Here is a 24295-nt window from a genome sequence, read left to right as displayed (position 1 = left end):
GACAGACGTTTCTAAAAAGCGCTGCATTTTTTTTGTCTTTTCAATAAGATATACGATAAGTTGCATAAAGATATGATTAATAATATAAAAGCGTTTATATTTTAGAGAAGCTTAAACAATTGGTTTCTCGATACATTTATTTAAATGAGGAACTTGTTGCATATTATATAATATATTGACTTTTATGAGAGCTCTGTCAGATACTTAATTAATCGGAATTTAATTTGTATTTTATTTATACATCATTTAATTTACATTATTTTTATTGTAACATTCAGTTTTTATAGCTTTCGCGTTGCAAAATATTACGGTGGCGGTATAAAATATTAATGAATTGAAAAATTAAATTGACATGAAATTAAATGTGACATTTTGTAATTAATATATGTTTTATGCAAAAGAACTTACAATGTTCAGTAAAGTTCCATGATTTAGAGTAAGATAGAGTCTATACAGAAATTCCTAGCATAATTTTTCATGAAATTTTCATTTATTTATGTAGAATTTCCTAAGCTGATACTCTCACATATCGATCGCCGACTAGCTGTTGAATTCTTTACTCATTTCAGAATACTGAAATATATTTCCGGCGCGACGACAATCGTGCAGTGCTTATCGTTCATTTAATTGTAAGAAGGACCTTTAATTCGATTACCGACCGGTCGCGCCGGAGCAGAGTCCTTGCGGAATTAATTAAAAGTCGGTCGACCTAAGGCCGACGTATCATACGACGTGTTCGAGCGACCCGGATCGAGGAGCCACCCCCCCGTTCCTCCAATCAGCAACGCGCACGAAAGCGCCGCGTCGTCTCGCGTACCAACCCAGCGTCCTGCTCCTCTGATCCCGCGCCAAGGGTTCTATTGTCCTTGGCGAACTTGGCCAGGCACGTTCTCCCGCTTATCCTGCTAACCGGCATGTCCTCTCCCTTCTATCGCGCCCCTAGAGAGTCCTTCCTTCCCACATTGCCGTTCGAGATTACCTCCGACTTCTAACTGCGATTTCTGGTCGCGGGAGCAGGAGCAGGAAACCCTCTCTCGTGGTGCCCTGGTAAATATTGGCACGTGGTAGCGCGAGAAGCGAGTTCGAAACTGTTTCAAAGCCGAGACTGGGTTGATGCTTTCGAAGGTCGATTCGACGGCACGCGGGAGTGTGTGCGTAAGTTTGCCGGGAGGGAGGAGCGAGAAGCACCTGTTATCCTGCGCCAGGACGACTCGCGCCCGTCGGGGCTTCCGGATCGATATTGCTCAGCCGCGTGTAAAGTTATTAATACAGCCGAGCCGCGCGACGTGAATCATCATCTCCTTTGCGGCGTGCATCAGTCGTAACGTTTCTCTTTGAGAACGCTCAAATTAATTGGGAAGGAGTTCGAAGGACTGTAGATTTCGAGCTTTGTCCTGTGCGCGAGCGTTCCCCGTTTGTGTTCATCGTGGCTCGCTATTCTGTATAATTATGCTCTTTGCGTTGCTTGTTACGATTGACCAAGTTTGATATTCGGAAGTTTATCATCTCATTGATTCTAAATACACCTTAATAATCTTCACGTAATCAAAATTAACTTTTGTTTTTAATATCGATAATAACTAGATGGTTTTCACGTCACATTTTTTAATCAATTCTATTCTCCAAATTTTATTTCTTGTGCGTTACGTTTGTATGAAAATCGGCAAGTTGGATAAATAAAACGTGTAGATTTTGTGCAAAATTTATAGAATCTACCGGATTTCTAGTGACGACGCGTTTCAGAACATCTCGAGCGTTCGAGCCTTCGTTATTCCCCCGTGTTTCGGATCGCAATAATTAAGGGTTCTTCGGCGAGTAAGGTTAACGAGCTGCTAACGAGCAGTCGCGAACGGGACGATTATCATAATCAATGGCGCATGAAGATGGCCGTGAGCGTATTATTTCTCGTCTCGGAAGTTGTGGTCTCTAGAAACACATAAAGTGTACATAATGTATGACATAAGAATACATAAAATGTATATAAAACGAGTTACGCAATGTAAACGAAGGGATTGCAAATGAGGAACCTTTCATTACACACATTTACAATTTGCATGCAAGTTAAGAAACTTCGGAATTACGCTTGCAACGATTTACTCTGTTTTTATCTCGAAAGAAAATCCGCAATATTTTTAATATATTTACATTTGATTCTCATTAAGATATTTTTCGAAAGTGGAAAGTGTAATAAAATATTGCGAATTTTTTAACGAAATTCGTTGGGTATCGAAATACGAACGTAAATGTGATTAGTAAGAATAAATTATTTGGTGTTTATGGTCGAATTGAAAAGCGAGACGAGAATCATTAGCAACGCAGTATGACGAATGTCAAGATTAGTGTAGTATTGCATATGTCACTATCTTATTCATAAGTGTTTTTTTCTCTTTTACGTTGCTTGAGAGTTTTATCGCCGGCAACACTCCGCATCCAACAGTCTGAAACTTCTCTTTTTTCCGGGAAAAACCACGGGTTCTCGGTGTTTTGTGGTTTTAATGAGTCTCTTGCACCCAGCTGCTCTTCAAACTCAATGGCGTAATTTTAAGCGAGTGTTTTCCGCTTTCTTATAAAGATATCCTTGAACGTTGTAGGAACAAGTCTATTTTTCGTTAATTAACCCTCCAAATAATGGAAGGAATACTTTTTAGAATGTTCTCATTACGGATAACGATAAGTAACATAACGCGTTTAACTTTTTCATAGCCGCATCGTTAATACATATTCCTTTTCTTTCCGAATGTCTTCTTTTTTTTCTTAATTATCATTTTTGAGGGCCATACTCTTGCAAGTTTTCAATATTTATGTGTCTCGTAGATCTCCATCTATCGAGGAAATGCTGCGGGTAACAAGAATAAAGTAGTTTCGTTAGATGCAAATCACTTCTGGAAACAATCCAAGGCAGAGTATAAAGAATGTACGAAAGTAAAAGGCATGACCGGTGATATTTCCGCTTGACAAGTTCAAGCGTCGTCTTCGAGACGCGACTGTCGAGTGCAATTGACTGGCGTTCAGTCCGAATTCAAGTCGTTTTACATCTTATATCGCTAAAATATACAGATGGAAATTTTTATGAAAAATTATTATAAAATAATGATTGTAATATATATTTTCGTAAAATTATCGTATTAAGGTATACTCATCTTTCGTTGCAAGATGGCGTTCACACACGTTCGTGTACACGGACTTTAAATGTGACAGATAGCGACAGTATCGAGAGACGGGAGGTATAAGGGTAGGAGATGAGACGAGAATGGGGGTGGCATAAGCGCTGGCGCCAAACGACTCAGTCGATAAACATCAAGTCGAGCACCCCGCGAGCAAGTCGTTAGGTCGTCCTTTCGAAGTTGTAGAGGCCAATGACGTGAAACGCAACAGGGGTGGCGCGGGGATACACGAGGGTTGAGTGGCAATGAATGCGTGAAGAACGAGGGCATTCATTAACCTCAATGAATCTGACAAACCATTAGGTTTAGAAAAACTAGAGTAATGATCTGTGGAATTCTGTAGAAATTTTGAAATTTTGATTTACTTAAAAGGACGACTGCGTAGAGAAATTAATCATTAGTATGCACAAATTGGCGAATTTATTTTCAAAGCGTTTTAAATCTATTTTTGAAGAACAGACATTCCGTTAGAAAGCTTTCCGTGACTTTGTAATATGTAATTTTTCAAAAATGTGGACTCACAAGATACAGTTGAAAAATACTCTTGCGCGTCACATTATATTTACATTATTTTTAATATTTCAGCCAAAAAATCGTGATATTTAGAACATCTCTGTATCGTGAAAATGGTGGCGGTATATTTTTATTTTTATTATTATTATTTTTTTTTTTCATTAAACATGCAATGTAAATTTGGTCTCGTAAAAGCGGGATGATGTCAGTATGAATTTTAGTGCTCATAACCGTTCGCAAGGGAATTGGTGAGTTCTTAGACTCCCGCCAGAAGTGAGACTGCGCCGCGGTTACCAGAACGCGCGGTAACGCGAACATCGTCTTTTTTCCTTTCCGTTTCGGGACCGTAACGTTTGCCGTGAGTTTCATCCAGGATTCCGAGCGTGTCTGCCAGTAAACCGAGCAATTTTGCTCGTCGCGGCTAGCATACGTGCGAAATTACCTTTACCTTTTCTACCTCAAATTACTTGTGTGGTAGAAGATGTTTCTCTCTTTCAACACTTGCTTTAAACCGTTTACTTCTTTATATTGCTTCGACTTTTACATTTTGGATCTCTGGAGTCATAGATCATATTTGTATGTTCATTGCCACTTTTTTTGGCGATTGGATACATTATGTAATTCTTTGCATCGTAGCGCCTTTTCCAACTCGTTGTTAAGCGAGCAATATTATACTATTTTTACTAAAATCAGAAATAGCTTGACGCGACAATATTTTCCGAAATTGTCACAAGATGGATTTTTAATTAAGTCTAAAGAGTTATGCATCGACAAATCGCCTCGCATTACGGCGTATCGTTGTCTAGTCTTCCTACAATCCGGAAATTAGTTGTTAGTCGCTAACGATGGTTAAGAGAGGGGTTAACGAGGGAATTTACGCGAGTTTCCCTACGCAGAAGCGACGACGAGACCGGGGAGGCAGGCGGCAACGCCGATGCGGGACCGAAATAACTGAGATTTATTTCGCGAGGGGTCCGGGACCGTTTGGCGCTAAACCCTGTTAAACGGCGCTCTCACACATACGCAAACACGCGGTCGTAGCGGGCGACTTAGCGCCGCATATCTTCGCGCCGCATATCTTCGCGCTCTCGATGCAATGTATGCGAGGTTCGTACGTTTCTCGCGCGTTGACGCTACCCACATGCGCGCCACATATCAGTCTGATTTATCGAGCAGCTGAAAGCCGCCGGTGCTCGTATTTCTCCGATCGAGCGAATAATTTTGCAGGAAGACGCGAAATATCGTCACGGCGCGAATCGCGGCTGTGGCGAACACTGCTGCTATATTTGTCGTAATAAGAATTTCACGGCGCGCTCCGTCTCTCTGCGTCAAACGGCATCCGTTCTTCTTCATCGCTCGCTGATTTTAACCGAAAAATTACGGGATAATCGGCGCGGAATTAGTCGTTTTGAAGCTCGCGATACGTGCGGATGCACGCGAGTGCCGTAAATCACGGGGCTCGAGGTTGCGAATTGTGGGCGTCCGGCGCACGGCCGGGGCTGGAGGGGGGGAGGAAAGGGTCCGTGAAAGGGCCCCGCGGTTGGAGTGGGACGACGTGTGGGACGGCACCGTGGTACCTGCGAAGGTGGTACGGGGGCCAACAGTTAGCGCCAGACGGTCAAAAACTCGCCGAACCGGCTGCCACCGCGGGGCTCTCCTCTTTTTCTGCCCGTTCGCTCCTTCTTTTGCGCCGCGCGGGTTCTCGCGCGCGCGAGCGCGCGGCTTATATACTCCGGGATATCCGCTCATTCATTTCGGCTTACTTTCGAGTGCGCGCTCTCGGCAAAGGGCGACCGCGACTAAAAATGATCGCTTGAGTTCTTTCCGCCGCGACCGTCGGTGGACTGTCGGTTTCAAGATTTATCGGAGCCATTTTTGTCACTATTATTTGAGACGTGAATATTATTATGCTCGTCGATGCTTCTCTCGCGTATCGGGTTTACGATTAATTTAGTTACAAATGTATATTTTAATCCTCAGTAGCTTCGAATATCATCATCGGTGTCCAATTATGAATAAATCAATAGAATATTATTCTCACAGATTTTGTTGATTACTATCAACATTAAAGATGCACAAATATATGATTATACAATTTATCCACAATAATGCATGCGCATATGTATCGTTATGCACAGTTAATACTACGCATTCATCATGGCAAAAAAAAAATAAAAATCCAATACACACGATCCAGTTTTTGTATAAATTTGTAGCGCTAAATACGACCATATTCAGCTTGCAATATTATTTTTAGCCGTGAAATAAATAAGCGTAAGGAAAGAAGAAAAGAATTAAATAGTTAAACATTAAAAAAGGGCTGACGAATGGATCAAAGTTTCTTTAGCTATTCAGCAATTAATTTCGGCAAGTGCGAGTTCTAAAAAGAAAGGATGCAGGCGGCATCCTCGTGGTGACATTGCAAGGGCCGAAAAGAGTTCCCTTTGTGCTCGCGGGGCCGGCGATGAGGAGATCGGGGAGAAAAAAGCGAGAGGAAGGTGGAACGGGGTGAGAGAGTGGGGCGAAGCGACAGGAAGAGCTAGACTCCCTTTCCTCTCATGATTCTCCCCGAATTTGCATGCCGAGCCGCCTTTGGACCGGTCGAGATATCGATTCGCAGGTGGCTGCCCAGGGGGATTGCTTACAATACGATTTATTACGGGGGACCACCTGCTCGCAGAAATCTCAATCGCCCGAACGCCGCCATGGCCGGGTAATGACGGATGCGCTTCCTCTCCGCTTCTCACGGATCTTCATTAAGACTTTCCTTGGTTTGCGCGTCTCGCAAGGCCACTTTAATCGCGCCGCGCGCGCGCGCGCGCGCCTTTGTCTTTGTTCTCTCTCGGAAAGTAAGTTCATCGTATGTTGATCTAGAATTCCCTTAAATTAGAGTGTTCTTTATTATATCTCTCTCGACATTGTCTTTTTCAAAGCAGACTTCTCAACAGACTTTTTCCATCAGCTGTATAAATGGAGCTGAAAGTGAAGTATAAAGAAAATTATGTATCATAATTAAGCATGAGAGAATTATGTAGGCTAATCGTAAGCCATGCTATTATCTTGCATTTAAAAATTATAAAGAAATAAGTAAAATTTACCTCTTTAATTATTATGCTTGTATATCTAGCTCGACTTATCGCAAGTTTTTATGCTTATAGTTGTTAAAAATCATGAAAAACAAGTAAATATATTCGGCAGTCGGTGAATTCGGTTACCTCGCACCGGACATTGTAAATGATGATGCAATGCTATGGTGGTTCGAAAGTGGGTGGGACGAAAAGGGAGTTCCAGTTTATGGTTATGGCATGTCGTGCGGGACATCGTTTCCAGGACTTTATGGCCATTGAACTTTCTGAAAGAAATGAAATTTATTTTCCAAGTTTGACAATGGCAGCTGTCTTTTACGCTAAACGTAATTTCGACTGAAGCTGTATGAAAATCTCGAGGCGCACATCGTGTCTTTATTTCCGCATGCGAGATATGCGACAATGCCATTTTACTTTTAAAACTTTCTAATGAAGAGTGGTAATTATAAGATGAGTTATACGAGCATCTCAAAGGACACGCAGTTAATTTATTTCTGTAGCATATCGTTATTACGCATATCGTAAAGTTTTGTACCGTAACAAATTTGACGGGATATCTCGGCGTTATCGAGTGAATCCTTGGACTCCATTTCGATCGGCGGGGAGTCGTGCGAGTTTGACGCGAAGGAGGCGCGAAGGAGGTATTTCTCGAGGAAGTTTGGGCTCGTAGGAGGTGGCAGATAGCTCGTCGAAGTGAGTAAACGGTACATCAGCGTGGACTACGAGGCGATATCGGCGAACGTCAGGAGGCCGGCCAACTTCCTTTTTTTCTGCCGCATCGAACAGACACAGACAAATCGATATCTACTCGCGCAGCGCAGCGGTTCCGCGTTTTCCTACTGCAGCCGACCGACCGACCTCGCGCTGTTGGGGTCACTGACACCCCGACGGTCGCCGTTTGATAAAACTGCAGCCGCCGGAAATCTCGTCGGTTGCAGCGCGGTCACGTAAAAAATACCGTAAACCGATACGCGAACCAGCTACTTGTCGAAGCTGCGTTTCCGGTTTCTCGATCGTCGGCCTCTCGACGTACGCGAGTTTCCACGAGTACAGCGTGCGCTTTTTTTTTTTTTTTTATTACGCAGCGCGTACAGCGATCGCGGGTCATCAAATCGCGTAACCATAGATTCGTTCATTCGTTCGTTCGCTTGCTCGTGATGCGAGCCGTTGTCGAAATAGGTCGCGAATTGCGCACGCCGCGAATTTCTTTGTCGATGAGTATCGATCGTGGCTGCGATATATATGCGCTTTTTTAGTATGTCGTCGGGAATTATTTTCCATTTCGCGAGGTACAGTTCGGACGTTTACGTGCGATAGGGCGACGTCCGCGAGAATAAAGTTGTTAAAATTGAAGCGGATCTCGGGTGGGCGAAAGGTAATATTTTCAATTTCGTATTAATTTTTTACATCGTCTCATATTAAAGAGCACCCGCCTCAAAGTTCAATCACTCATTTGTGCGTATTTGGCGATAATGCACGCATTGACCTTAATCGAAAATCAATTAATGTAATCATAAGGTTTAGAGTTCCGATCGGCCGAGCTGGTTCCACGTTGAAATCATCTCGTTCAATTTAATTGACTTTCCAGAAAGATAAATATTCAAAAAGTATACAGAGAAGTCTTGTTTTTATTCATAGTTTTAGAAATTGACGATAAAATATATTTTCTAGATTTTAATATCTGAGTTTTTCGTTTCACAAGAATACACGCGTAATCTGGATGCAATTCTGCATCGCTTTTATCTGACTCTGACCGACATTCCAGCCTTAAATTTCCATATTTGTATTGTACATTTTATGTATGTGTATTTCGGTGTTTTAGTTTACACATTAAATACCGCTCTGATTGCAGTCAGCCGTGCAAAAATTTAATTAAAGATTGTACACGATCGTTCAATGATACAGTAATTGCAATTTTTTATTTATTCGCACCATGATCGATTTTCATCGATCATGCACGTTGTCGACTCGTTGTCTTGTTTATCTAATCGGTTCTTCATTCGCATTGCAATTTTTTAAACGCAGTAAACTGCGTCTTACGCGTAAATTAATGAGGCATGTTAGCGCATCAATAATTATCGTGATATTCGACCGTGATATTATGTTAAACGCAGATTTATATCCGATAAGCTTGGTTTTTCCTCTCTCCGATATCTTTCGTCCGCGAAGCGTTTCTCCGGAAAGTTTTGAGGGGAGCAGTAGATGGCCGACCTTAATCAGCTATCCGCAGCTCGTAGGACCCAGTCGATCGAGTACGACGCTCCCGACGACTTCTTGTCGTTCCTGCGACCTTGCTCTAGCACAGGCCCTCTCCTCGTTTCTACGGTACACTGGCAGAGAGAGCGTGACGCTCTCCCGCATGGCAGCACCGGTTTGGTCTTAACGATTTCACGAGGAGGTCGCACGCGTGCTCCTTCTCGGCTCCACTTCCTTCCTCTCCTTGATGAAGTAGACCTTCGCCGTTGTCCACTCGATAGATATATTCTCCGACTCGTGTGCAATGCGCAATATATTCTCGGCGCGTGTGCAATGCTACATGCGACGTTATATCACCATTAAACCCAATCAAGATACTATCTTTTTCCACGAGATATAAGTAATACCTGGCGGTTTTTGGTATGATTTAAAAGAGGTTCAGATTCGCCACGAGTGCGCGAATGCGGTGTCCATTTTAATTTTGACCGCAAGTAAAATATAGTTTTCGCCACGAGAATTCTTGTCGAACGGAAATTTTCATCGATCATGTAAAATCGATTTTAATCCCCCGCTCTCGAGTGCCGGCGTTGCAGGCAGAGTTACGCGTGTGTATTTGGCGCGCATGCACTCGGCGGTTGTCGGTTGGTAGCGAGGAGGTGACTCTCCTCGATGACGAGACAGTTGGACAGAGCTAAGCGACGATATAATTTCTCCCGGCTGTTACTCCGCACGCTGTTCGCGGTTGGCACGTATTATGCTCGCCTGATACCATGGGCAGCCGGACGCAGACGTGCAAGATGGCACGCCCAGCTGTCGCGACGCAGACGCCGTCGACGCTGGCAGCCGCCACGGCAACAGGATCGCATGTGTCGGCCATGGTGTACGCCGTGTTCCGTCGTGTTCTCGCGATCACGCGCGACCTTGCTGTCGCGACGCTGCACTCGCCAGCACGGTCGCTAATAATAGTGATAATGCATCCGCGCGGCCAACTGATACCGCGCCTCGCAGCACTGTAGCCTTGCGATCATGACGGGACCGCGTTCGAATCAAACCGCGCCCATGGAAAATCGATGAGACATATGTGGGCGTTTCATATCATAACGCGTTTCAAAATCAATTTATTCGTTCTTGGCGTTTTTGGATGATCGCGAGGTACTTGGATTGTTAGGTAAATGGTTATGCGCTGCGTTTGTGAGAAAATAATATTTGTTACAATCTGAAGGAAGTGTTTTTCTTTCTACAATGCAAAAAAAGGAATATCAATCGTAATCTTATCAACATTGATTACGTTTACATCAATGTCACGATTTTGAAAATGACGTGTCAAGTGCTAGTCAAGAAATTTCTGTAGATTTTTACACATCAGCTTTTAAGATAAATTTTCATTTTTAATTCAGCATTGTATTCGGCATTAATTCAGCATTAATTAAGCATTTTTGTATCTATTAAAAAAAAAAATTCTTTGCAAACGCTATTCGAAACTTAAAAAATGAGATTGACTGGCTATATGTTTTTGATATTTTTTACATACAAAAGAACCTATAGTCTTTTTCTTGATAATTCTTATTGCAAGATAATTTTATCCATTTAACCATTAAATTTTTTCTATTTCTTTGCCGGAAAAAATTATAAAGTTTTTTGTTTCGTATAAAATGGTTAACACTAGTTTTCAGCTCGATAACAGCAGTAGCGCATGCAGAAAAGCATGCAACTGTACTAAAAGTATCTTGCTCGCTAGTCACTCGATTCCGGATGCCACTCTTTATCGGTTCGCGGTTTCGACTGAATTGTTGAACCTATCGTCCAATTCCGTGGCATCTCCGCACTCATGCTAATTGGAAAGCTTCGTCGAGCCTTTGCTGCAATCTTTTCTCCGTTTTTACCGCACTTTCGCCTGCTCGATGTACCTTTGTTCACGGTCTCCTCCATTCCTTGGCTACACTGATTCCCCCTTTCGATTTGAACACTCCTCTCCATAAAGTTCGACGTCGCGTCGTTGTTGCTTGCATCGGTCGCATGCAATTTACATCTCTATAGTATGCATATTTTCGCGATATGTAAATGGTTTCTTTCGCGCTGCCGCCGTTGTTGTTCTATACCAGCGGATCTGCATAATTGAGATGACGGATGGATAAAGGGCGTGTGGCCGAGTCTCCGCCTCGGAGATTTCACGTGTCGATGCGTCCCGTTTTCGAGAAATTTGTCGTCGTCGTCGTCGACGGCGATCGAAGCTCGAAGACGCGCGGGATAAATAAAGGAGAGAAGCGTCTATGAAAGTTTAATAAGTGCAGAGCGACGGCGTACTGCGAATAAAGCCTCCACTGTCGTCGTCGGCGAGTGTTGCTTCCATTTAAATTTTACGATATCTGTCCTTGCGATGCGGCATTAGGTAGGTTAATAAGTACGATACGATCGGAGGATGAATCTAATAAATCATGTATGCATTTCGCGTCGGTAGACTCGTGTTCGTAAATAAGCTGCCGAGAAAATCGCGAATCAAACGGCGCGGAGATCTACGCAGTTTTTCGCCAGCTTGGTCGACGCAAATACATTTGTTTTTACCTCGGCACGTGGATCGTCTATTTGCAAATTGCCTGTCTTACGAGAGTGTGCGCGTTTATTTTAATTTACACGTACAATATGCAGATGTATACGCAGCTGCACAATGTTTGCCGGTGCGAAATGCACATTCGTCGCGAGTGGCTCACGGAAAATTGTCTACCGCGAGATACTCGGATTCGGGCTTCAATTTTTTATAAGTTATTGCTAAATATACTTATCGATTGCTATTTAAATCTGCATGATTGAAGTTTCGATCCAAAGCAGAAATTTTTCGTTTATCCGCTACGATCTTGTTTCGCGACATCAGAAAGGGTTGAACAGTCGCGTGCGATTCAGTCCGCGCTTAATCGCGAATCATTATATCCGCCGAAGTCTCTTTGTCGCAACAACCGCGGCATTCTACCTACCTGGCAGCGCTTTTGCGGTGTGCAATCGCTGCGCAGCTGTGTATCTGCATAATGCATCTATCGAGTTGCATAACAAATTAGCGAAATCGCACGGGGACAAAGAGAGCAGTCGATCGGCGATTGGCAGGCACGCCTGAAAATGGCGGTCGTGTGCTGCCGTTGAGTTTCAGAAACTCTACGGGCTCCGCTCCTTCCACGATTGGCCGATTCGTCCTTGGCCCTCGCCAGGGGTCGAAGCACTTCCTGCCGTGCGAAGAAGCGTCGCCATCGTGTGGCGGGCCTTCAAACCACGGAAAGCCTCGCGCACGCGAATTCATCGAGCCACCCTCTGTGTCCCTCCACCGACCCACCACCCTCTTTCGCCACCCTTATTTTGTGCAGAGGGGTTGGTAATTCCGGCAGGAGCGCGATTTTATCGGCCGCGAATATACGAGAGTTGACTTGCGGAAAAGCTCGCGGGGGATGACGAGGGCTCTACTTGTCCCTCGCAAGAAAAAATTTCCCGACACAAATGTCCGTTTGTGGATTTTTGTTATATGTGAAACACGAGCGCTTAAAGAGTATTTAGTCTGGGCTAGACATTCTGTGCGAATTTGAAATTATCCTCTTTACAATTGCTTTTTTTGGTAATGCAAAGATAATAGAGTTGTTATTTTTGCAATTAAAATTGGAAATAATAGAAATTATTTGCATTCTTTATATCTACACTTCTGTATAATTTTACAATGATAGTTCGTTCGACAATTGCTTCAATTCCGTTTTAAAAACCAATGTTTTGAGAAAACAAATTTGGTAGATTGCGTATTTTTTAATCTGTCTCTTTAGGTCGTTTTGTCTCGCTTCTTGCCCAATCGTTGAATGTCGCAGATAGCATCGTCACATGAAATCGTCAATCGATCAACCTTTTATTTTATTTACATCACTAAAGAATCTTTAATCAAACGTAACATCTTATTCGAATAAATTCTGAGAATTTTTTAAGTTGTTTGAAAAGCTCAAAGTTATACTCAAGCTGGTTTGAGATGCGATTTGCAGAGACCTCTTAAAAATTCTGTCGAGATATTTTCAAAGATCTCTCGCGTAGATGATAATGAGGTTTTGTGATCTACCTCCCTTGGAAAACTACTAGATGCGTGGTATTCGTGTCAATAGCCATACATAATTCATGGTGAACCGGTGTGGACTTTAAGTTAACGCAAGATGCCGTCCGCTGTATCCGTAAGTTTGATCTTATACCAAGATTATGCTGCGACTTCGAAGCACTCTTTCGCTTTGAATAAGCGTGTGAAAAGTAGTCTTGTTATTTAGAAGATATCGGTAGTTAGTAAATAATATTCGACAAAAAGAAATGAGCTCTTTCCAAAAATTACAATAAAATTCAAGAGATTATCGCAATAAAATTAAATAAAATCGGAAATTATTAGCAAATATATTTACAATTATTTCTCCTGTGAGAGATAAACATGTGCGCGCCTGAGAATGTTATTATCATATTTGTCGAGAGATGCTACTGCTTTTTAAATCATAGTTATCACTATACTTTTGTCAATATTATCAGAGCTACCGTTTTATAGATATCAATATATATATCTGATGGACAAAAAGAAAAAAAAGAAATTTGCAGAGTTTACTGTTAACGGGATTGTGAAAGATAACGGATCTATCGAGAAAGTGCTATTCACGATAAATGTGTTATCAACAGGTGATTCAACTTGGCATTTTCTTCCCTCTCAACTGCATTGTTTTGCAAGAATTAATTCCTTTCATCTTTTAGTTATATATTTCTCATACTTTGCTTCTCCCTTTTCAAAACATTTTAATTTAAAGTCGAGGAAGTTTGCAGAAAAATAATTAGAAAGTAGAAGAACGGTTTTCTCTGTTTCACAATTTCATCATTTTTTCCCCTCTAATTAGATCTTGAAAGCAGCATCTTTCTCATTCCGTACGATTGCGCGCCTAATACGGGATCTCTGCCGCATATGTTTGCGCGAACATATGCATCCGACCACGTGCGCGCACGCGTCTTGGTGACGCAACATGTATCGCAGTGACGTAACGGCGGGCGAGGAGACGTGTAACGATATTGAATCGAGGTTAGAGCACGAGCCGACAGCGATGACGCTGCGGGCTGCGCTTGCGTGCGCCCTCGTTTTCGCGTATCGCGCGCGCATACACACGCGCCCGCCGCCCGTCCGTCTTTCATGCTCTTTGCACCCCGGAGGAATACATCTCTCGTGGAAACTCGCATCGTCCTCGCGTGCGTTCCGCACGGACACGGGGACCTCGTTGTTCCACCTTGCTCCACGGTGTTCCATTGTGCGGCCGGCCGTCAGCTGTGCGACGACCGTGACAGCGAGTCGTGTGTGTCGGTCAGGCCTGTGTGTTGTCACGTGACGGCGAACAGCGTACGCGTCGCGACGACTTGTACCTCGCGTCCACCGAAGGGTGGAGGAGCCAGCCCTTGGCCCTGGGCGAAAGTGATGTGTATCGCGCGCCGATAACACCACGCGCCGTTTAATGACCGAGTCTTCGAGCCAAGAGAGATTTCGCAGGAAGGGACGTCGAGAAGATACGCGGTGAGATCGATAGGGCGGACTCCGTTTCGCCGCCCGTTTCGTCGTTCATGGGAAAAGTGGGTCGACCTACCGCACGGTGGTGGAAGGTGAGTGTCTCCTTCGTTGTTACGTCACTGCGCGTTATCGGTCAGAACGGAGTCGCTAATCGGGTGGCCAACGGTAACAGGCAGCGCGAACAATTCTCCAGAGAATTCATTCATAGGTGTGTCAATGTTCAATTTCTGATTGAGAGTGCCTACGGTTTGCTACGACGATTCCGACGGCGCGCGCTAGAGGATCGACCAAAGGTAGGATGGTCAGTTAGGATAATCGTGGAGTAATTGGAGTAAATGTGCGGCATATTTTTTGTAACTAGTTCACTGATAGTGATCGCTTCTTAAATAAAATCTTTATTTAATTTTTTTCTAACAAATAGTTATTTTCGAAACTTATTATTGAGAAGTATTTCGGTATTGATCGCAGTCTCGCAGTTATCTTAAATTTACATTTCCAGATATAGCGAATGCTTAATCTTTTGAGAAGGTATATGTTTCCCTCGGAATGCAATTTCTGTGTGAAAACCGGTGGATAGCGATGTTATCTAATTGAAAGTTAGGAGCAATTTCCTGGCAGAAACATCCGGTAAAGACGCATTTAGCGTGCTAGCGTTCATGCAAGATTCAATCTGCGCCGTTTGCTCCATGAAGTTATCGTGTGCATTCTTGCAATACTGAAAATAGAAAAGCATATCGCTAACGTGCGACCTTGATGTCCATTGTCGACGGAGTAGCACGCACTTCGGAGACGGACGTAGTCTTTCGTAATGGCATTTAATCAATACCCAAGCGTTGTTTCAAAGTCACCGCCTATGTCTGTACAGAACATTTCCTTGCAACGCATTTCCTTGCACGTGAAGCAAATTTACAGTAATCTTGTTTCCGTAGTTTGTAATACTTTATCAAGTTGTTTCACGTTTTAGTTACAATTTCTCGCTTCCTGTTTTAATGCTTTTAAACTGCGTGTTTAAAGTGTGAAGCAAATTTCTAGATGCAAATATTGTTTGACTAATTGCATTGGCATTTATAGAAATATATATGTATGTGCAAGATAAAAGGGAGCAACAAACTATGAAAATACACTTACATTTACTTGTGATTGCAATCACTTTCGACGATGCGCATGTGCGACGAAAAGTGTAACAAGTTGTCGAGCATTCATAACTCCAGTTCACGGCATTTGACCGAGTTTTTGTTATCATGACGTAATCTTTCCGCTGATATATAAAATAAGTGAAAAAAATTATTAAAAATGATAAACTCTCTTAACATACAAACGAATATAAAAAATAGTCTTCCCGTCACCTTCGTTCGTAATCATTGTTGATAATTATGATTATTTTCCTGTCACAATCGCGGTTCTAAATATGGTCAGTGGGAATTTCCCGTATATCGTTAGCTGCACATTACGTTTTTAAACATAGATAAGTAAACTAAAAAGTGATTTATGACCTCGGTAGAATTCACAGAGTTAAAAGCCGCAACCTATAATTGCATCGCGCAGATGCAGATTAGAAAGTTCAGATCGCGGGCGCACCACGCCAGGTCGTATACGTGACTACGAATTGACAACAATAGCGCGATTCGATGTGATCTCGTTCGCGGATGTTACATGTAAAGTCGATGCTGTCGTTAATTTCGTAACCCGGATCGCGATAACCTACTGTCACGCGGTAGATCGTACATATAGATAAATGAATATTCGAGATGGTGCGTTGGCGATAACTTTGCGGTCACGACTATGTGTATCGGGATGAGGGATCGATAATCTCCATACTGAATTTGAATATGGAGCGCCACCAAATCGTTTAATGCGACGATCGACAAACCCGGCGTCGTCGATCGATGCTTCCAGGCGTGCGCGTGTAATTTACGTCAATTTTGCGGAGCGTGTAAACATAATAAAGGCATGACACGGACTCATAAAACACGCGAGCAGACGCGTATGTGCGGCGACGTGTAGGTGGGAAATATATACGAAGCCAGGGCTAAATATAGAGAATGCTTTTATGGCGCGCGCGGTCGTGCCGACGAGGACCCGAACGATCGACAGACCCTGATGGCCTTTACCCGAGATCGAACTTACTCTCATTAAGGCCAGCGAGCATCGTGCAATCAAATATCACCATGATTTCGTAGCGCGAGGCGCGGGATCGCAGCGCAATTTTGCAAAGGCAAGCTGCACGGCCGAATTATATTTGCATGGGGATTAATTGAAGAGCCAAATGCGATCTTTTTTAAAAATATTATAGAACTCTGAAAAAATTACACGAGACATTTAAAACTATTTACACATTTGCGCAAAGATATAAGAAAATTTTGAGATTACTGAAAAAAGTATTTTAACAAATAATCTTGATTAATTCAACAATTGAATTCATTATTGAAGATTTCAAGCGTTTGATACATTATAGTTTTTAGTTGACCGCGCTATCTAAGCAGTGAGAAAGATCAATTTAACGAAACTCACTTTGCGCAAATGTTTTTACAAATCGCCGATAGCTTTAGAAACTAAAATAATGACATCCCTTCTTTTCCGAGCGTGCTGATTCGAGTAACGTTCCAACCATGAGTACGTTTCGCTCGACTGATCGCAGAAATCGGAGAAGAAACTAAAAGATCAAGGAAGCGTACCGAGTACCGAGTTCAAGGATAAAGAATTTCCTCTGAGTCAACGAAGCATTCTACTAGAAGAGCCGCTTTTTGCTCCGATCTTAGTTGCTTCGCATTTGTCAAAGCGGTTCTATCGCCTTATAGAAGCGACTTACTTAATTTGTGAAATTTATTGACTGTAAATCGATAAAAAAATTGTAGGAGAAGAGATTTGAGAAGGATTTATACCGCTCGAGGAGAAATTTCAAGAGGGATTTGTAAAAAAAATGGACTAATTCCTAGAACGATCTAATAAATGGCGGGTCACTCTCGGCCTCGGAACGTATAATTTCCGCATTACAATTACGCGCGCGTAATTACGGTCGTGCGAGGAGAACGCGGCGGGAGCCGCGTATACGATTGAACCCGACCGAGGAAAAAATGCCCTTTGTCTCCCTTTTTCGGGCCGTCCGGTCGCCGAAAGATCGGCCGGCGAGATAAGCGCCAGTCCGCTTGCTTCCCCGATCCGCAAACGGATGATCGGCCGGCAAGAAGTGCGTGAGAGGTAACGTGGGCGGGTGGAACTTATTGCGGTGGGTGGGCCACGCCGAGAGAGCGTGTGACAGAGATGAACGACGCGCCGGTCTCCGATCGTGACGGAGAGGACAGCCGCGCGCGTGAGCGCGAGCGAGATGGCCGCGCGCTATTCATCGAGGGAGACGAAGAGATGGAACGAAGCGGCGATGCTGCGGCTAGGAGAGCGAGAGAGAGAGAGAGAGAACGATTGAGCGTGAGCGAGAGAGAACGAAGCAGCGGTCCTGTTGTCGGGTGTGACGAACGATACTCGTATGTGATTAAGCTAAGAGTGTGCGTCTGAGAGAGACGGAACGTCACGCGGAACGCTTTCATGTGCGGCGTGCGTGTGGAGATGATGCGTGCGCGATTGCATGTTTGAAAATGGAGAGATGGCTGGGGGGAGAGAAGGACGGTGAGAAAGCGCACGTGTTGAGGAAGAGCGGGATGGAAGGATGAGCAGAGGAACCGTAGAGCGCGTTAAGCTACACACAAGTCAGAGAGAGATGGAGTGAGAGGGAGAAACACCGCGCTCCCGAAAGAGAGACGCACGCAACGATGGAGTGTCGGGAGAGAAATGATCTCACGAGCGCTCTCTTGTTCGTGGCGTCACGAGGAGACGCGTGTATGTGACTGTGAGCCGGGGAGGGTTGAAATTGAATGGATTGAGCTGCGCATCAGGGCGGGGGAAGCGAAAATTTCACAGAGTGCGTTTCGATTTTCTCTCCGGCCGGAACGAAATCGGCGTAATGACTCCGCCGCGGCACATGTCAGTAATCGAATTTTGATTTTGGAAGCAAACTCTTATACCCCTCAAGCGAATTTATCGCACTGAAAGCGCGGCCGACTGGAAATATGATAACGTCTTTGTATTGCTTCCGCAGAGGAAGTTTTGCGCCGCGAGAGCTCAGAGCTAGGAAGATAAGAACCAGAATATTATTTTTATAGTAATCATTATGCAAATGTTTGTAGAGAGAATTTCCAAAGCGCTAGCAGAACGTTGTTTTAAGTTGACCATATATTAAAATTTCTCGAATATTATTAATTTATTGCAATAAATATGTTTATCGATTTCTCTGAAATACGTTTACTGATCAAAGAATTAGATTGTACTGATGAATGACGTTTTTCTGTTTGCAGTGACTCAATGCGGCTACTGAGAGACGGCATTCATATTTAGAAGAGCACAATGAAAGGCGGTGCTAATGATGGTTCATCCATGGTCACAGTTCCCGCTTCGGCGTCTTTTAATGTGAGTGGACTTTTGAAGAATCGATCGCTCACATGCAAGGTGCCATGATATCTCGGCGATGCTTTCGCAACCCAATTATCGCCGGCGACTTTATCACCGGTGTATAAGTCGTTGAGTAATGAGCGCGGAGAACCGGTGCAGCAAGTATCCCAAGAGCCCGGTAGTCGTACGCAGGTCACGGGACTCGCCATCGATCGTGCTCGATTAGGCATCTGGCTCGATCGATAGCGCACTTCTCAAGCTGTAATTTTCATCCTCTTTTTTTTCCTTCCTTCACCGAATCTTTTTTTAGACAGTGATAGATTACCATGTATCTCAGCTACGCAGAACTGCTTTCTTTCGTTTCTTTTTTTAATTTCATCAATATCTATGCAAATGCGTCTGTTCTAATATCATTGATAATTTATCAGAATTTTTACACATCGGACTATTATATTCGCGTTGATAATTATTGCATCCGACATCGATGTTTGGGCTGATCTTGCGCAATCAAGATCGCCGCACGCGAAACGCACGCCACGCGACAACAACTGAGAGGGGTGGGATTAATGTGAGGCGGTCTGTAGGGCAAAGTGAAATGGAGGGCTTGGAAGGGGATTGAGTGCGGGGCATTACATGTGTTCATTATCATGGCACTTCTGTCACTTTGTTCCGCCGTGCGGTTTGCGTAGCATAAGCTGTGTCGTGAGTTAATTCAAATGCCATGATTAACCGACGTAATTTTACGTTTCGAAAATGAGAGAAAAGTTGGAATGTAACGCAGAATGACGTGAAATATATTAGTTTCATGGCGTTGAATGCTAATAAGCTGGCGTAACGGCGATCGCAATGATCCGTTTCTGCGCTACTATTTGTACGTGCTATCGATAAGAGCTATTAAGTCGTGCGACGAGTGCGCGAAGAACCGAAGCAGTCGCTAAAGCAACCTACGCAGAGAGTATTCGCTAAAATATTCAGCGGGGAGCCGGCTACCCGGGAGATTATATCGGACTTCTTCGGTACCTCTTCGCGAGGAACAGCGCCATAAATCATGTATGCCATTCGCTTTCCGCCATGCAAATTTATCGATTCCACGTGAGCCTTTCAATTTCAAGGAGCACCATCGTCGGCCGTCACGACGCCGGCACGGAGATGTCACGGACACATGTGCGTCTTTGCATTATTGTATTTCAGATAAATCCTGAGCTGACGAAACAACACTCGTCGTGGACTTTTGATATTACAGCGAACTTTTATTAACGCTCGCAATTTAAACGTGATGCTTCCATTGCAATAGGCATTGCGATAGGAATGTTTATGATCCGCGAAGCGTAAACAAGATCGAAACTGATAGGATAAACGTCGCAGAACGAGGTACTGGTTTCCAGTTAAAGAGCGCAGCGAGGCTTTTGCAGGTAGCTGAAATTGAAATGGCACCGATATGCGAGAGTCGATCGTTCACGTTGCGTCCGCGACTTCATAAAGGTTTAATACTCAGTCTTATTTCACTTTACGATCGTGCGCGCGCGCGCGGGCGCAATCGTGTTGAGATCTAGGCGCTACATTGGGGCCATCGAGGACTTACTAATTGGCTTTAAGTGCTACAAGGCCGTGGCATTACAAGCGTGTTCGACGACGATGGAGATGTTCGACTGATCGAAGGACGGTTATTTCAGCATTCGCCGCGCGACGATAGTAGACAGAGAGCATCCTCTCAAACGAACTGGTTTTCTCTCGTAGCTTTCATAATGCGACAAGTGTTGCTCGTTCCGCGGGAAGTTATCGTGGATAAAAACGCGAGATGTTCTTCGTGATTTTCAAAGGGTTTCGAATTACAATGAAATACATAGCGAATCGGACTTATTCGAGGATTCTCCTCATTCGATCGAGTCGCCGATACTCTTAGTTTCTCGATCTTTCATTTAGATTTCCACAGAGGTTGCGTTAACGATCGAAATTTGGGAAGTTTGTACCAGCTTTATGTTTTTACACTTATATGCACACTCAAAGCTGTCACCATTAATTTATTCTAATCGTTTAAGTAATGATTTTTTTTTTTTTTGAAAATAAAGTTGGATAAAGACAAAGGAAATTAAATTATAAAACACTTAAATTTAAATTCCAAAGTTGATTAAAATTAACGCAACACAATCCGCGACATTCTTCTTCCGTAATTAAGTTTTTCATTAATTCATATATTAAACAAATGCTAGATTTCTCTACATCAAGCTATGCTTCTTTGCAAGTAACACTTAAAACATTTTAGACTCAAATATGCAAATATATTTGAAGAGCGTTAATTATGATTCGCAGTTTGTGACAGCAGAAGACAGCATGAGTGACGACGTATTCGAAATGGATGACGATTCTACCGTCACGAATGCCCTTTCCGGTGGCCTTACACCCGCGGTCGGGGAACGACCACTCGATAAGACACCCTCACCTACCGGATACCGCGATTACAAGCCACCTGCCGAAGTGCTCAGCAACAACTACAGCACGACCTTTCAAACAACGAGCGACTTCGACAGCGTGAGGAGCACCTTGAAAAGGGACCATCAGAAAGAAGATAACTTTGCGCACAAGGTAAGTGGCTTAGCGTACAATCTTTTGATGAGAAAATTTCTCTCATTCGCAAACGCGCACGTGCGTTAAAAAAATAAACTCCTTCTCTTTGCCTCGTGATAAATTAACTCGAATTGCGATATCGAACGCGACGGGAAGAAAGAATTGCGCGCAATGCACGTTTGATCCATCGTTTGATCGGTAGATCACCACCGCATTTCCGAGATGCAACGAGGTTAACCTTGTCTTCGTGCCAAGGACAAGCCAGCCTCCTCTACACGGCAAACCCGTGGAATAATGATCGGGAATGCCAGAGGTCCGTGGTAGCCGGTAGTACGGCCCCCGGGACGATTCCCCCGTCCTTCATTTCGCGTCTTCGTTCTCACTCGTCGGTTTCTCTCTTCCTCCTTCCACTCTCTTCACCCCGTCGAGCTCCGTCTTTTTCGCTTCGTCGTGTCCCTTTCTACCCCGCGTTCGCGAGTGTGCGAGCTGTCCGACCGTCACGAGCTTCCAGCCTCGTCGTAAGATTCCTCTGTCTTCACCGCCTTCTTATCTGCCCGTCGTCGTCTTCATTCGCATCCGGCCGAGCGAGACTTACGGACAAATTTATGCACGTGAATTAGATGACACTTGCAACGCCTCGAGACCCGTTTTCACTTAAATTGTAAATAATTTTTCTCTCGATAAAGAATATTTTGGCATTAACGCGTTAATACAAACACAAAGCAGCAATTGCATTCATTTCTATATTTAATTCTATATTTTTCTGCAAACCGCAGCGTTTGGTTACAATCAACGCTCTTACTTTTCATTTAATTTCCATATCTGAATAATAAATGCGAATTCAACTTGCGTGAAAAATAAAGTCATTACTCATCTGCAAGTACTGTAATGCGACAAAAAGAACCAAAATGTTTATTTATGTCGCTAATTACTTTAGTAATTGATAATCGCAACAACGCGATGCGTCATGTTAAAATTCAACAAAACGTTCAAGTGTGTTATCGAAGTTTTCAGGAATTCTTGATCGGTTTAACTCTGATAACATTTTGCACGATGAAACGTTAAATATGCAATTTAATCTAGCTACGGTATACTTTACCGCGCGCGACACTTAATTTCATATCTCCGAGTTGTAAGAGCTCGGCGCGCAATAAAGTAGAACCCAGAAGCCATCGAACATTTTTTTCGGTTGCCGCTGCAATTAAGGAGAGGGTTCTCTCGTGACTACTCAACGTAGGACGGAAGAGCGTGGGGAGGGGGGAGGGGGACCAGAGAGGGACGGCGGACTTGAATAAGCTACTACACAGGGGGACTAAGTAAAACCGGTAGGGGGTCTACCATCTCGAGCCGGTTCTTGCCTTGCACTTTCTTCGCCCGTCCGGGCACCTCGTCAGTACTCACTTCGTACCGCCTATAAAGGATAATTGAAGACCCCGGTGTAGCAAGCAGCTTGATTTTTGCGAATTCTTCGGGAAGGGGAAGATAAATATCGAATTAAGGGGAAAAAAGCCCGTAACCTTTCCTTTCTCCCTCGCGTGTCTTTTATCCCGTCGTGCGGTTGTTTTTTTTTCGCTGCTTCATATTTTATACCTTCTTATACTTTTTATCAACGAACTTTTCGCGAGTCTACATTCAGCTAATCATTTTAACTATATTTCTTTCGATCTTTTTGCACATTCTGATTTTTAAAAAATGTCAAGAAACTCTGTTCAAATTTCACAAAAATGTCACATACTGTGTGTTTGGTGTACTCTGAGCAGGTCCTATTTTTAGAAAACCGAAGTAAAGTGTTTTTTTTTTTTTTCGGGAATGTTAAAATTAATATTCTGACAGAAAAATCGTGGGTGAGAGATGCGCGTATTTTTTTCACGGTACGGTGTACACATCGGGTTGAAACTCGGCTAGACAACTGCACTGCACACTGACCTCAACGGCGGTCGTGCATCTGGTGGGCTCGCGCAGTCGCATACCAATTTAGTTAGCGGCCGCGTGGTAATGCAGAAAGACGGCGGGAAGACGAAGCGATGAGACTAACAACATATAGACCGAGCATTCTGTTCGTGAAGTAAAATGGCAGGGGAGATTATTCGCCCGTCAATATTTTTTCACAGCGACAACATGTCGGCCTATAAATGTCAATAAGATGGAGGATTTAAGAGAATAAAACAGAAAAGAATAGGAAGGATAAAAAGCATCGTGAAATTGAATTTTTTCTCGGAATTAGAATTGTCGAAGTATTAATTGTTCAATGGACAGAATTTATATTTATTTTTCGCAGACGATACATACGTGAAATCGATTTAATCGGCCTTGAGTAAAAATCAATCGCAAAATATTTCTATCTAGAAACGCAGTAACTTTTAACTTTTGGTGTCGTTGATACGTCGTTGAGCGACGATAGGAGGTAGACGGCAGTCGAAGGGCGATTGTATCCACCGCGGGAAGTCGCGACGTCCTTCGCGGTTTTACGGTCGCCGCAAGGGACTGTGATGTGCGATCTTCCCGCGTACGGGACCGCGTCCGCTCGTTAGATCTTAGTCACGACGATCATATGCCGTTGCGAACCGTCGTCCGGAAATGCGCGACGGATTCCTCGATAAGAGGACTCACGCTCATTGAGATACGCCACCGCGATTAGGGTAATCCAGCATGGAGGCAATAACCTCGACGATAAGACATAAATTTTCTTGTAAATGTAAATTTCATCTTTATTAGGATCTTGAAAAAAAATGTTTATCGGAAGATTTTTTCGCGATGTTGGTTGATGGAATTTCTTGCTGGAAAATAGTGGG

At 43.6% G+C, this 24295-nt stretch overlaps 1 protein-coding gene across 5 annotated transcripts in view; it reads left to right on the top strand.

Moving 5' to 3' along the window:
* Positions 1-24295, top strand: part of LOC105679130 (ras-related protein Rab-37-like) — a 155503-nt gene that overhangs the window by 76149 nt on the left and 55059 nt on the right. For 3 of the 5 annotated variants that reach the window (XM_012378972.2, XM_012378973.2, XM_067348648.1), the window contains 2 exons: positions 18845-18956; positions 21249-21521. In XM_012378972.2, the coding sequence (XP_012234395.1) occupies positions 18894-18956; positions 21249-21521 (336 nt within the window). In that variant the 5' untranslated portion in view covers positions 18845-18893. Of the gene's footprint in view, positions 1-14066; positions 14591-14638; positions 14792-18844; positions 18957-21248; positions 21522-24295 lie in introns of those variants that run through there. The other 2 variants (XM_012378974.2, XM_067348649.1) reach the window with 2 other exon arrangements.

This window comes from Linepithema humile, chromosome 2 (genome assembly GCF_040581485.1).
Source record: "Linepithema humile isolate Giens D197 chromosome 2, Lhum_UNIL_v1.0, whole genome shotgun sequence".
Lineage (NCBI taxonomy): Eukaryota > Metazoa > Arthropoda > Insecta > Hymenoptera > Formicidae > Linepithema > Linepithema humile.
The sequence above is the reverse complement of the archived record's forward strand: the minus strand, read 5'-3'. Positions and strand labels throughout refer to the sequence as shown.